This window comes from Sus scrofa, chromosome 13 (assembly GCF_000003025.6).
Source record: "Sus scrofa isolate TJ Tabasco breed Duroc chromosome 13, Sscrofa11.1, whole genome shotgun sequence".
Taxonomy (NCBI): domain Eukaryota; kingdom Metazoa; phylum Chordata; class Mammalia; order Artiodactyla; family Suidae; genus Sus; species Sus scrofa.
Genome location: NC_010455.5, coordinates 68,178,344 through 68,192,270, shown reverse-complemented (window position 1 = coordinate 68,192,270; position 13,927 = coordinate 68,178,344). Strand labels below are relative to the sequence as shown.

General features: G+C 48.4%; 2 protein-coding genes across 2 annotated transcripts in view; one reads left to right on the top strand and one right to left on the bottom strand.

Moving 5' to 3' along the window:
- SYN2 (synapsin II) overlaps positions 1-13,927 on the bottom strand; it is a 171,490-nt gene that overhangs the window by 29,234 nt on the left and 128,329 nt on the right. The window contains 1 exon segment of the mRNA XM_021069343.1: positions 9,887-9,976. Within this exon segment, the coding sequence (XP_020925002.1) occupies positions 9,887-9,976 (90 nt within the window).
- Positions 1,072-12,468, top strand: TIMP4 (TIMP metallopeptidase inhibitor 4). The gene is made up of 5 exons (XM_021069344.1): positions 1,072-1,559; positions 3,334-3,431; positions 3,879-3,993; positions 6,741-6,865; positions 7,502-12,468. Exons 1-5 carry the CDS (start codon positions 1,421-1,423, stop codon positions 7,697-7,699), a joined length of 675 nt encoding a protein of 224 aa, XP_020925003.1. The 5' UTR covers positions 1,072-1,420; the 3' UTR covers positions 7,700-12,468.

The window sequence follows — 13,927 nt, the reverse complement described above, 5'->3', positions numbered from 1 at the left end:
CAAAGGGCCTCGTAGTTCAACCCTACTTTATGGAAAAAACAGTGTGGCTCAGGCAAAAGATTCAAAGCTAGGAGTTCCCATTGTGGCTCAGTGGTTAGCGAACCTGACTAGTATCCATGAGGATGTGGGTTCAATCCCTGGCCTCAATGCTCAGTGGGTTAAGGATCTGGCATTGCCGTGAGATGTGGTGTAGGTCACAGATGCAGCGCAGATCTGACGTTGCTGTGGCGCTGACGTAGGCCAATGGCTACAGCTCTAATCAGACCCCTAGCCAGGGAACCTCCATATGCCGTGGGTGTGGCCTAGAAAAGACAAAAACAAACGAACAAACACAAACTGCAAAGCTACCTGGTGATAGATTCAGTACCCAGCTTCCTACCTTCTGAAGGACTGCTGTGTGGAAACATTCCACAATAATAATCCCATAGGTTTCTTTCTATATGAAGCCTTGGAGCACTATGCTGTATGTCAAACAGTGGACAAGGTTCTAGTCAGATGGCTGCAGGCTCCGTGCTTCTTTGCTTTCTAAGCTGCCCTACCCTCTATAACAAGACTTAGTCTCTTGGCTGAGTGGGGACCTGAGGTAGGGATCAGTGTAGCCTAGGATCTGGAGAGGGCTTTGAGGGCTCGGTTTGCCCTAAGTGATAGGATACCCTGTGCTCTGAGCCCCCGCCAAGAGTGCTGTCCTCAGCTATGTGCAGAGTCTGAGGCTGGGTACGGGAAAGGGAAAGGGTTTCTAAAGCACTGGCTGCTTTCTGGGCTATCTCTCCCCACCCACCAGTGGACAGAGCCAAGACACACATCGCCCCCCCCCCAACTTTCTCTGTCCCATTCCATTACTGTTTGCTGTTGCTTTGGAGCCTCATAAATAGGGCATTGAAAACACTTCCTGCAGCTGAAAGAAGCCCTGAGTAGCTTGTCTCATTCCCAGTGTGCAGCTCCGCAAGGGGTCTGTCCTCCTCTGTCACTGTCTCTTTTGCCTGTTGTAATTCCGTCTGCCTCTCTCTGACTCTGCCTGTCTCCCTCTTTGTGCCTCTCCGAACTCTTGTTCTTTTTGCCTGAATCACAGTCCCTTGTGTCTTTGCCCCTGTTCGCCTTTGTTTTGCTGTGCTATCTTCTGCCCTGAAACCACCCCCTTTCCCAGTGCCATCCCTCTACTTATAGAAAGCTCAGGCAGGAAACACAGGTAGGGGACTCTCTCCTTGCATCCCTCATCTTACTGAACCTGCCCGCCAGGAGGGCCGAGAGCCCGAAGCCCGGATGGCCTACAGCCAAAAGAGGGCGGAGCAAATGGGGCGGGATTGGCCCTAGGTCCACCTCATAAAGCCAGGGGCAAGGGGCGCGACGCGTTCTGGAAGAGCTCTGGAGGGGCTGTTTGGTCCGACCGACCCCACAGGCTCAGTTGGGTCTCTGCAGTGTCATGCCCCGGAGCCCCCGGACCGCGCCGAGCTGGGCGCTGTTGCTGCGGTTGCTGGCACTGCTTCGGCCGCCGGGGCTGAGTGAAGCGTGCAGCTGCGCCCCCGCGCACCCCCAGCAGCACGTCTGCCACTCGGCGCTTGGTGAGTCCCGGGGAGCCTGGAGATCCCAGCTGGGGGTGGTTGTGTGGGATCTATGTGGGCCGGAGCTGGAGACCTTGAGTCTGGAGGGAAAGGGAGGAGCTCAAATCGCCGCACCCGTTGCCGCCTGCAGAGGCTAATGGGTCGGGCGGGGCCGGCACCATAGCAACCTTGCAAGCGCAGAGACAGGCTGACTAGCAAGGGAATAGACTGCCAAGGGCCGCCACAGAGATCCCCTCTAACCTGCCTACTGTAACTATGGGGTGTCATTGAGCAAGCTACTGGGACTATTAGTGATTATTCTGATCTACTGGATGGGGGGAGGGGAAGCCAGAAGTGGGGCGGGAGGTGGGGTCTTTCGTTATAAACACCCCTCTGTGTCCAAACCTATAACTGAGGGTGCCACCATGCCCCCACCCCAACACACACCTTTTGCCCTTTCTCTCCCTCCCTCCGCCTGGAATGCCCTTCCTTGAAACCCTTAAATTCCTAGCAAACTCACGGAGTTTCCATCGTGGCACAGCGGAAACGAATCCAACTAGGAACGATGAGATTTCGGGTTGGATCCCTGGCCTTGCTCAGCGGGTTAAGGATCTGGTATTGCCGTGAGCTGTGGTGTATGTAGGTCCCAGTCGTGGCTCGGATGTGGCGTTGCTGTGGCTCTGGCATAGGTCGACAGCAACAGCTCTGATTAGACCCCTAGCCTGGGAACCTCCATATCCGGAGGGTGCAGCACTAAAAAACAAACAACAACAACAACAAAAATTCCTAGCAAACTCCTATTTATCCTTCAAGATCTTTCTCAGTATCTCTTCTCTGAAGGTTTCCTGCCTCCTTGTTGCTTCCACAGCGCCTCTTAACATTTCTGTGCTCCTTCCATCCTGTGCTGTTGGTCTTTTTTTTTTTTTTTTTTGCCTTTTCTAGGGCCGTTTCCCGAGGCATATGGAGGTTCCCAGGCTAGGGGTCTAATCGGAGCTGAAGCTACTGGCCTATGCCAGAGCCACAGCAACGTGGGATCCAAGCCACGTCTGCAACCTACACCACAGCTCAAGGCAATGCCAGATCCTTAACCCACTGAGCAAGGCCAGAGATCGAACCCACAACCTCATGGTTCCTAGTCAGATTCGTTAACCACTGCACCACAATGGGAACTCCCTGTTGGTCTTTATAAGTGTGTTCTCCACTAGACCAAGAGTTCTGCAGGATGGGGACCCTGTCCTAACCGTGTTTGTGGCTTAGTACCTAGTGTTAGGCCAGGCACAGAGGAAGAACTTAAGGGTTTTGATTAATGCCCAAATGGCAAGAGATGAACTACCTCTATGGAGAGTCAGAATATTTATTAACTCAATAAACATTGACTAATATCAGCTCTGGGCCATCTCTCTCTGAGGCCTCAGGCTCATAAAGCCAGGGGAAAGGGGTGCAACAGGTTCTGGGGGAGCCCTGTGGATGCAACTCACAGGCCCTTCCAGTGGCTCCTCCTGCCTCCTCTGCCTGCCACTCACCTCCACCCCACTGCTCCTGGGGCTGAGGAGAGCTAGACTCCCCAGACCAGCAGGTGAAGTGTAGAGACTGGAGGACCTAATAGGCCTGAGAGGTTTGAAACTTTCAGCAACAGAGGAGTTTCCCTCACTCCCAGCATCTTCCTCCCAACCCAACAAGACCTACACCCAGAATTCCCCCCACAAAAATCCTCCAGGGGCCCCACGTCATCCAGATCCCAGATGGACTGCTCCCACAGGTTGCTAAAGGTTCCGTCTTTTCTCTTCCCATGCAGTAATCCGGGCCAAAATCTCCAGTGAGAAGGTAGTTCCTGCCAGTACAGACCCAGGTGACACTCAAAAAATGATCCGGTATGAAATCAAACAGATAAAGGTACATGGGGACAGGACAGGGTGTTTACCCCCTTGGGCTGTTAGCAGGAGTGGGGTGTGTGATCTGGGAGGGTGGGGCTGGTAGGGCAGGCAGCCTGGCTCAGGGATGCTGGCATACAGATGCTGAAGTGGAGTGAATGACACATAGGGAACAGGGCCCACAGAATCCAAGAGACAGTGCAGAACAGGCCCTTAGCATCCACCTAGTCCTATAGCTGCTTGTGCAGGGGGCTGCTAGAGGTACCTCCCTTCTCACCAGAATAAGCCAAGGTTTAGGTTTTGGTTTTTGTTTTTAAGAGAAAAGGACCCAGTTGGGCCATCTGTATGCAACAGGACTTGAACAAGACTTTCACTTAGTTTTTTGAAATTGAGAAACAAGAAGTTTTTCCTGTTAAGATATAAAGTACACTTACTGACTCAATATTGCTCTTTTATAATTGCCTTTCAGATGTTCAAAGGGTTTGAGAAAATCAGCGATATTCAGTATATCTATACACCTTTTGATTCTTCCCTCTGTGGGGTGAAACTGGAAACTAACAGCCAGAAGCAGTATCTCTTGACTGGTAAGTTAAAGACCAGCAAAGTGGCCCTGAGTCTTAGAGAAGGCTGTCAAGGGCTGAGCTCTGGCAGCAAGCTGAGCCAGGTGGCATTTTCTTGGGCTTAAATCAGAGCTGTGTTACTAAAAAGCAGCCTCTGAGTTGGGAGGAGCCTTGGTAACCTTGGTTTCAACACAAGAGTCTTCCTTGCCACCGCCTTGCTATTTCACAGGTTGCCCTCCCTGACTAGGACAGCTGGTTCCATTTCCAAACACTTTTAATTGGTACAAGAGTTTTGATATCTTGAACCCAAATCTGCCCCTCTGACACTGTCCACTGGGGGTTCCGCTCTGCCCTCTGTCTTATGATGATCCTCTCAGGGCCTGAGGATGACAGTTACATGCACTGTGGCTCCAGGGCTGCTGGCCATGGTTCCCTGTCTGGCCACCTTCAACGAGATATAGTCTGCCCCTGTCCTTTGCCTGGCGCAGGACCCTGAACTAGATACCACACTTCAGGTGAGGTCTTAGTTTCACAGAGTAAAGGAGGATTGTGTACTTGTAAATCCTTTCCTCCTGCAACACACACATAATAATTACTGTAGCCTATGATGGCATTAGCTTTAGACCGGGTCACACTCTTGGCTCACAGTACTTCTGGGGGTACAGTAAAGCATAGGCCCTAGGCTTGATGTGATGATTCTGTCTCTGGGAACTTGGGCCAAGGCAGATCTCCTCATATCAAACTGGTTGGGATAGAACAGTTAAAGTACCACACGAGAATATACTCCATAAATGAATGAATGCAATACTGAATTATTTTGTAGGTCAGGGAAAGGAGGTGTTTGTGTGGTTGTAAAAAATTAGGGAAGCTTCACTGTGTAAAAGTAGAATCTAAATTGGCCCTAAAGGATGACAAATATTTAGAAAGAAGGCAAGGCAAGGAAAAACAGAGCAGCTGAGGGCAGACAGGAGAAGGAATTCTACTATCTGGTCATCCATTCAGCAATGAGTGACCACCTACTCACTGGCAGGCCGTGGGCAGGAGAGAGACTCAGAAATAAATCACAGACCTCGGAGAGCTCACAGTTCACACATGGCTCTTGAGAAGCCATAGACATTAGAGGCCAAACTGGTAGGGGTTCCCAAGCTCTGGGCATGTGGAATTGTGTTGATCTGGGAGCCTCTGGGTGGGAGAGGCCGAGGAAGGGCACACCCCTGAGCCCTCCGGGTCCCAGGATTAGCAAACAAGGCCACCTCCCGACTAGGCACCTGCCCTCTGTGTGCCTAGCCCTCTGCTGGGTGCGGTGGTGCATCAGGGGAAGCAGGAAACATGCTGGCTGACCTCAAGGAGGTCAAGTATAGGCAAATATTGGGTTAAATGGCAAAGCACAAGTGTACTGCAGGAGAAGGTTCTATAGGAGAAGGCTCAAGTTCTTTTGACTAATACTGAATGCCCTCTACGACCAGACCCTGCAGACCTCTCCAGCCTTGATTCCTGCCACTTGTCAGTGACTGTTCCCAGCCCATATTTCTCCTAAAGCTGAACTAAACTACTTGCAGTTGCAGAAGTTATTCTGCTGGGATGTGCCCCTCTGTCCCTATGCCCAGAAGTCCTTCCCCAGCTTGTCTGGCAGGTGAATTCTTTCCCATCCCCTTTGAAGCCCAATGCAAGCATCATTTGCTCTCAGACACCTTTCTTCCCCAACTCTTTCCATAGACAGAGATAACTGTGCTTCTTTTGTTCTTATACTATGTTTGTATATAGTCATACAACAGTGTGCTATGTTTACTTTTCTGTCTCCCTACTACGGGACAGAGATCCTGTCATATTTATTTCTGTGTTCCTGGTACTAGGTCATAGTAGTTCCTCAGTCAATAAGTGATTGATTGACCAAGTTCTAACAGAGGTGTGGGCTAGCATGCTGGGTCAGGGATGGCTTTGAGGACAAAGTGGTACTAAAAAAGGTTTGGAAGATAGGAAGGAGTTTGATAAGTAAAGACGAGGAAGGGGAAAGACTCACTATGACAGGCATCATTGGGGCAGGAGACTGGCCTATGTAGATACTGGGAAGGGTTGGAAAAGGCTGGAAAGGAAAAGAGACCTACTATTTATTGCACATCTTCAGTGGGCCCAAATCTGTGCTGGGAACTTCACAGACATTCTCTCATTTAATCTTGACAACAACCTTATTATTCTCATCTTCTGGCTGAGAAGCTACGTGACTTTCTTAAGGTCATACACTAGTAAATGACAAAAGGGGGGGGGTCCACCATGATTAAAGCCCATATCCCTCTGTCTGCACCAAAGCTATTGTAAAGGACTTCACCCCACAATTCTCCCTCATACAAACACTGTCTAGTAATAGCTTTTTTTTTAAGGGCTACACCCTCAGCATATGGAAGTTCCCAGGATAGGGGTTGAATCAGAGATGCAGCTGCCAACCTGCACCACAGCCGCAGCAATGCCAGATTCAAGCCATATCTGTGACCTATACCGCAGCTCACAGCTATGCCAGATCCTTAACCCACTGAGTGAGGCCAGGGATCTAGCCCAAATCCTCCTGGATACTAGCCAGGTTCATTTCCACGGAACCACAACAGGAACTCCTGATAATAGCTTTGATATAAAGAGAATAGAGGCTTTTCTGGTTCCTTCATTGAGCCCCATGTCACCACTGCCACCAAAAGACATTGAAGAGGCTATGATTCTGGGCTCCCGGAGTTCCACGAGCAAATTCCTCATGCTAGGCTCTCTGCCATCTCCCTTTGAAGGTCAGATCCTCAGCGACGGAAAGGTCTTCATCCATCTGTGCAACTACATTGAGCCCTGGGAGAACCTATCCTTTTTGCAGAGAGAAAGTCTGAATCACCACTATCACCTGAACTGTGGCTGCCAAGTAAGGAATGTCCATTTCCAAGGCTTTTTGGGGTTGGGGGAAAGGTCTTGAGCCTTGCAGCCTCACCTTTCATATATTCCTTCCTTCCTGCATACATGCATGATTTATTCGTGTACTGTACTATATTTGAGATCTGCCATGGACCAGGCATTGTATGAAACTGGTGCTGGGAAAAGCAAGATAGCCCACAGCCCTGATATCAAAGTAGTGACACTTTGGCTGGGAAGGCAGCCATGACGTAAGGTAGACTAGGATAGTACACTACTGTTTAAAGAGAGTCTACTTTGCCAGGCCCTATAACGGTTAATTTATTTAAAATGTTTAATTTAGGCTTTAAAACAAATTTACGAGGAATTAAGATTTTCCTTTTAAGGTGAAGAAATGAATACTCTAGGAAGTGAAGTGACTTGCTTAAGGTCAGTGGTGGAGTAAAGATCCTCAGATGCTTTTGACTCCAGAGATGCCACTAGAGAGAGCACAGGGGAAGGACAGCTAAGAGAGAACGTTGGAGACTGGACAGGGCTTCCTAAGGGAGGGGGGGCATCTGAGCAAGGCTATAGGGATATGTAGGAGGCCAAAAGCCTAATAGAAGAAGGACACCCTACTCACTCTGATGTTGTATGGCTATGGCTCTAGATCACCACCTGCTATGTGGTGCCCTGTACCATCGCGGCCCCCAACGAGTGCCTCTGGACAGACTGGCTGTTGGAACAGAAGCTCTATGGGTACCAGGCCCAGCATTATGTCTGCATGAAGCGTGCTGATGGCACCTGCAGCTGGTACCAGGGACGCCTGCACCTTAGGAAGGAGTTTGTTGACATTATCCAGCCCTAGGAGGGACCACCACATACTTCAAGAGTCCTGAAGACCAAGCCATCTTCCTTCCCTGCAGAGCCCTGGCTGTCACCACCTGCCTTATCACTGCCAGATAACGGGAAGTACCAAGTGGGTGGTCCGGCCAGCATTAGGGCAGGGGTGGGCACGTTACAGCTTGTGTCCAAGACCCCAGCCCAGAACCTGTCAAGGGCTAGGGAAAGTAGCATGACTTTTCTCTCCTGCCTTTAGTTAAGGTAGTACTTATTACTGATTTTGGCTAAGTTTCTTTTCCTAAGCTATGACTACTCCTTTCTCTCCCCCAGATAAATGTGTTTTATCTTAATTGATCTGACAGGGGAGAAATGGTTGTACATATCATACACATGAGATGCAGGAGCCTTGCAGTGTACAAGACCAGGAGGTGGGTTGACAGTATCATAAACAGGCTGATCTGGAGGAATGAAAAGAACAACATACTTTGCCTATGCATCCTCTACTGCTCCTGGCTCAACTCATCCTAATCCTCTGATACACCTGCATCTGTCTGGAGGAGTGACTTGGGGGACACGGAGTGGTTCAGTGTGAAGCCTAACCTCCCTCTGTATGCTATAACCCCCTCTAAACCATTCCTGGCAGAGGGCCTGGTCCAGTTAGCACACCTTTTTGGACAAGAACAGACTTGGGTATTGTGTCTCCGGGTTAACCATACTTGATGCCCTCGACTGATGTCCAGAAGGCTTCTCCTCTGTTTTAGAAGGTCCTTCTCTACTAGATTATTAATGTTTTCATTCCTACTTAAAAATTTTTTTAAGCTAAAAAAGCCTTTCTCTTTTAGAGTTGAAATTTCCCCTTAGCTTTTGACACCTCAGAGAGATCTTAGAGGGTCCTCTCTTGGGAGCAAATTTCAGGATAGAGGACAGGAGAGAAATAACACAAAGGCCCTTGGGGAAAAGGAAGGTAGATGGGGAATATACTTTCTAAGCATTGCAGGCTTTTTCCAGTGGACAGCCTGCTACATGCTACAGCAGAAAAAGGTCAGCTTTGATCCCCCAGAGAGCCCCTCCAACCCTCAGCCTCTCCAGTCCCCTCTTGGACTCCCTGAACTCTCTAAGCACAGCCCCCTAGAGTTCCTCAGCCTCTGTAAAGCTCCCTGACTTGCCCTGAAAGGAAAAGCCCTGATGTGGGTCTCAAGGATTTATTAAGGACGAGGGCTTTAAGTTCCAGTGCCTCTCTTGGAGAAGCTCTGGCAAAGATGAAGGAGGGAGTTCTTTTTAAGGTTCAAGGTTGTTATACATCTTCTATGTGTGGCTTGCTGACAAACTGCCAGAAGAAGGCTCCTGAGTCACAGAGATGGTACAAATGGAGATCCCTTCTGGAGGTCTCTGTCTGAGAGTACAAGATTTGGAAAGCTGTGGCAGAGAATCTCCAATGGTAGGTTAAGTAGGATCACCAATTGACCGTGCAGGCCTCAGGCAGAGGATATAGAGACAGAGAAAAAGAGGTTAAGCTCCAGGTCACCACAGAGGAGAAACATGAGTAACAGCCTTCATACCAACCACCCACCCCATTTCTCTGTGCCTTATGCCATCATCCCAAGGTGGCCTCACAGAAGGCATAGTGAAAATGCCTTATCAAAAGGCATTATTGAAATCTTGAGTCTTATCAAAATCTTGAGGACTGGAATCAAAGAGTGGAAGGGTCTCATGAATAACCCTTACATCTGAGGAGTATTTCATACTTTTCAGACTATTACTTAAAGAATCTCACTTAAATTATGCAAGTGCCATATAAAATATCTTGGTCAGGAATAATTATGCCCACTTGACTTTTGGACTGGGAAACTGACACACAGTGAGGGAATGTAACTGTTGGTGACTTGTGGCCAGGCCAGGGTTAGAAGGAGTGGAATCTTCACCCAAGCAGCGGAATCTTCTGATTGTTGATCCATAGGTTTGTTACTCTTTTAGTCTGATACACTGCCCTGGTTTCTGTTCTTTCCTATTCTGTCTCCAGGTTTTGAAGACAAGGGGCTGTCAGCTAAAAGCCAGCCACTCTGGCCCCACAAAGCAGGTCTGCAGTTCAACCTCACCAGAATCTCTGGGGTTGAGATGCTGAGGTCCTCCTCTTCAGAGCCCCATAGTAACCATGCAACTAAGCTCAGAGAGCAAACAGCAGAGAGCCTGAAGTCCCTACTCAGTCACCTACCATTTCTTTGTGGTTGGGGTAGTAGGTCTGCTCAATGAGTGGGAACTTTTCTCCTCCCAATGTCTTGTAGATGGCCACCAGCTGGGCAAACTGCAAAAGAGAAGCAAAGGTTTTGGTTTACCTGAACAGCTTCTGGAACAGACAAACAAAATGTCAATCTATTGAACAAATATTTATTAAGCATCTGTCCCACTAAGGGCTTTGTGCAGAGCACTCTGAGGATATAAAAGAGGCGTCTCATCCCTTCTCTCCAACAACATATAATTTAGTTGGGGAAGGGGAAGTGAGCTAACATTCATTCAGTACCTACTCAATTTTAATGATATTTCATTTAATCTTCATATCAAATTGCTGAACTAGGTTCTTTATCATCTTCATTTTATATATAAAGCTCAGGGAGGGTAGGAAACTTGCCTGGAATCAGAGCTGCAAAGAGGTAAAGTTGGCATTGAAAACTGTGTCTCTAACTCTAAATACCTGCATCTCTATAGATGATAAGTGAGAAGCTGGGTAGGTAACACCGGGCCCAGTCTTGGAAGTTCAAATGCCAAGCAAAAGAATGGTAGCTTTTTCCTGTAGGGAGTATGGAGTCATCAGAGTCTAAGCAGGGGGGTCATGAAGGAAGCTGTTCTTCAAGAAGATTTAGATGGTCATGAAATGTAGGACAGACAGACCCAGTCTCCTGGGACTCACTACTCATCTAAGAACCCAACTTATAGGAACCTTCGCTGATGAGAAGCCAGAACAACTCCACGGGGAAGAGTGAGGTACACATACTTAAGCGCCCTCAGGGTGCCCCCTGACTCCCATACTTTATAAGTGAAGAAAGTGAAGCCCAGAGAGGTCACATGCCCAAGGTCACACAGTAGTTGAGTAGATTCATAGCTAGATCCCTTCATTCCTAACCCACAACTCTCTCTATTCCTTAATGTATCTGCCTTTCAGGCTCTCAAGAGACCATGATCGTCCCACAGGAAACTTTCCAGTTGATTCCATTCACCCACATGCCCACTGTCAGTGCACTGGTAGCAGGGGTAACCCAGCATCTTCTCTTCAGTGCTACTGAGTTCACACTCTAAGCCACTGATATCTGGAACTGCTACAAGGAAACATGCCAGATTTAAACCTGCCTTCTTTGTATCAGAGAAAGGAAAGCTCGAACATTTTCAAATGCTGAGGTCTTATTCTCTTTCAGGGATGCTGGCACATGAGCTGGTGTGGGGAGATAAGGATGGTGTAATAAAAGCCAGAACTGGGTTGTTAGAAAACTGGAGTCTTCTGATTCTTCTTGTGCTGCCTCAAACTTGCTTAGGTGTCCTTGGGCAAACGATTTCTCCTCTCAGGCCTCATTTTCTTCATATATAAAATGAGAGAAGTGAATGTGATCAGTTCCTTAAACTTTTTACCACAAAAGAACATATTTTATTACATTTCCTCTCAAACTCCATGATCGAACTGCTGTTTAAACGATCATCTGCTGTAGTCCTTTTGTGAGTAAAGATAGAATTTTGTCGTTTTTGAAATCCTGGGGAGCGGGGGGGGGGGGAACACTGGGATTTCTGAGTCACTTCCCTTAGTCACATGCAGTTGGTGACTATAGATCTCTAAGGCCTCCTCCATGGCTGAGGAGATGACTGATGGACTTTCAAGCCCCTAAGATTTTGTTACTGAAAGAGACTTGAGAGAGTCTCTAGAGCAGAAACTTCATTTTACTAATAAGGAGGCCAAGGCTAGACATGCAAAGGAAAGCACAGGCTCCCATAGCATGCCTGGAGTCAGGCTGCACTGGGATGGCGCCCAGGCCTCCTCCTGCCCAGTGCATTCTCTGGTCTATCCTGATGTCCCTGCCATTCTTTGGTTCTTCACTTTTTTTGACTATCAAGACCACCCTTCAGGCCTTTCCTGCCTTCTGCGATTCTCTCCACCATCTCATCTGACCTTTAAGTCCTGCCTGCCCACCTCAGCCTGCCTGAACTCCTGCTCTGTGACTGGATACCTGCCTGAGCTCCCAACGCTCTCCAATATCCCCAGCAAGCTGATGCCAGCTCTGCCTAACAACCTCTGTCCTGCTACAGCCCACACCGTGGCACGGCACCAAGGCATGTGGGGCCCTATCTTCCCAGCATGTGGGAGAGTTACACAGACAACCACATTGATGCCAAGAAGGCCCACGGCAGACTCCCAGAGTCCTGGGACAGCCAAGACTAAAATGGCAGCCAGTTCCCAGGCGCTAGGGGTTCCTGGGAGCTCACACTACCCTCCTCCACCTCCTGCAGTCCCTGTCTGCTCAAAGTCCTGGGTTTGGCATCAAACCCCCATCCTTGGAAACTTAGATTCAGTTACAAGCACACAGTCATCAATTAAACAAAAGTAATATCTGATAAGGGTTATTTCCTCTATGCAGAGACAAAAGAATGGATTTGGGAGCTGGGGGTGGCATTGGCAATGAGTAGGAAGATGATGTTCAGTATAATTGCTTATCCAGTGTATCAGGAAAGACTTAGATGAAATGGGATTTCAAGATCCATCTGAATTTAATACGTTGTCCTTATCCCTCCTGGAAATAAAATGCTTTCATTCAATTCTTGTGCATTTGTCTCTTAAAAAACCCCAGAAAGAGGGACAGGATTTTCAGATACTGGCAGCAATATGGGATGGTAGCATTCTTGATTTCTCTGGAACATGACTTTCATTGATAGGTCTACTTCTGCTCCCAAAATCCTGGTGTGCCTGCCCTGACCAATTTAACGAGATAGTGGATGTGCTCAGAGACACAGTGTACAAGGAAGAGCCTTATCCCAACCCAGCCTAGGCCTCTCCTCATACCAAGAGCAGCCACAATAAATAAATTTAGAAAATACGAACCAAAGTCACCATCTTAGAGGGACCCTCCCCTCACAGTCACCAAATTTGTTCATTCCCATTAACAGGCAGAGAATAACATACAAAATGCCATTAGCATGGCAGCTGCTTAGTGAAAATGAAGGGAGAACTTGGTGTCTGGCCAGGGAGCCCTGCTGTTCTCATGTGATGCCAACGGCAATGTGCTGGGATTGTGAATGGGTGAGAATGTGAACCCTCACCAGATCCCAGATCCCAGGAGGAGCAAAGCCCCAGGCACAGGCTCTCTGATTTGTCCCTGCCTGGTCTCTGGCACAATTTTGGAACATAAAGCAGGGAATTAGTTTCTTTCAGATCCCAAATACTAGTGGGCTGTAACACCAGGCTAGCAAACTTGTGGCAGGTACTATGATTATTCCTAGTTTACAAACAAAGAAACTGGGGCAAAGAGATGTTTAGTCAGAAGGCTGATGAGTGAGATGGCCCAGAAAAGAGCTGAATAGCAGAATTGCCTTATGTGGCTATGAGGGAGCCAAATTCTGACAGGCATTGAAGGGGTGAGGGAGGAAAGGTTTAGGGAAGTAGGGAAGGTCACATGACCAAGGAGAAACTTTTTGTGATCAGCAACTCATTCAAATCACACAGCTCTTGGAGCCTGAAATGCAAAACTCTAGGACTCCAGATCCTTGGGCCAGACAGAAGGAAAAGCTGAACAAAGGGCAGTCCCTCCTCAACTACAGCAGCTCCCAGATCTTCTGACTCCTTGCTCTTTGGTCTTTCTCTCACACTGTAGCTCTCCTTGCTTCCAAAGGAACAGGGAAACTGAGTTAAGGTGTGGAAAAAAAGATCAAGTGCAGAGGTGATGGGTCCATTGGGTTAAAAAGCACTCCCTTCAGGAGTTCCCATTGTGGCGCAGCAGAAATGAATCCAACTAGTATCCATGAGGTTGAGGGTTTGATCCCTGGCCTCACTCAGCGTGTTAAGGATCTGATGTTGCCATGAGCTGTGGTGCAGGTCAGAGATGCAGCTTGAATCCCGAGCTGCTGTGGTGCAGGCCGGCCGCTATAGCTCTGATTGGACCCCTAGCCTGGGAACCTCCATATGCCACGGGTGTGGCCCTAAAGAGCAAAAATAAAATAAAAAGCATTCCCTTCAGCTCCTGAATGGTATAAAGGCTTAGGGTCTGGGAACATCACAATC

Coding starts and splice junctions, on each gene's coding strand:
- TIMP4 (XM_021069344.1), top strand. CDS start 1,421: ATGCCCCGGAGCCCCCGGACCGCGCCGAGCTGGGCGCTGTTGCTGCGG. Junction 1,560..3,333: donor CGTCTGCCACTCGGCGCTTG/GTGAGTCCCGGG, acceptor CTTCCCATGCAG/TAATCCGGGCCAAAATCTCC. Junction 6,866..7,501: donor ACCTGAACTGTGGCTGCCAA/GTAAGGAATGTC, acceptor CTATGGCTCTAG/ATCACCACCTGCTATGTGGT.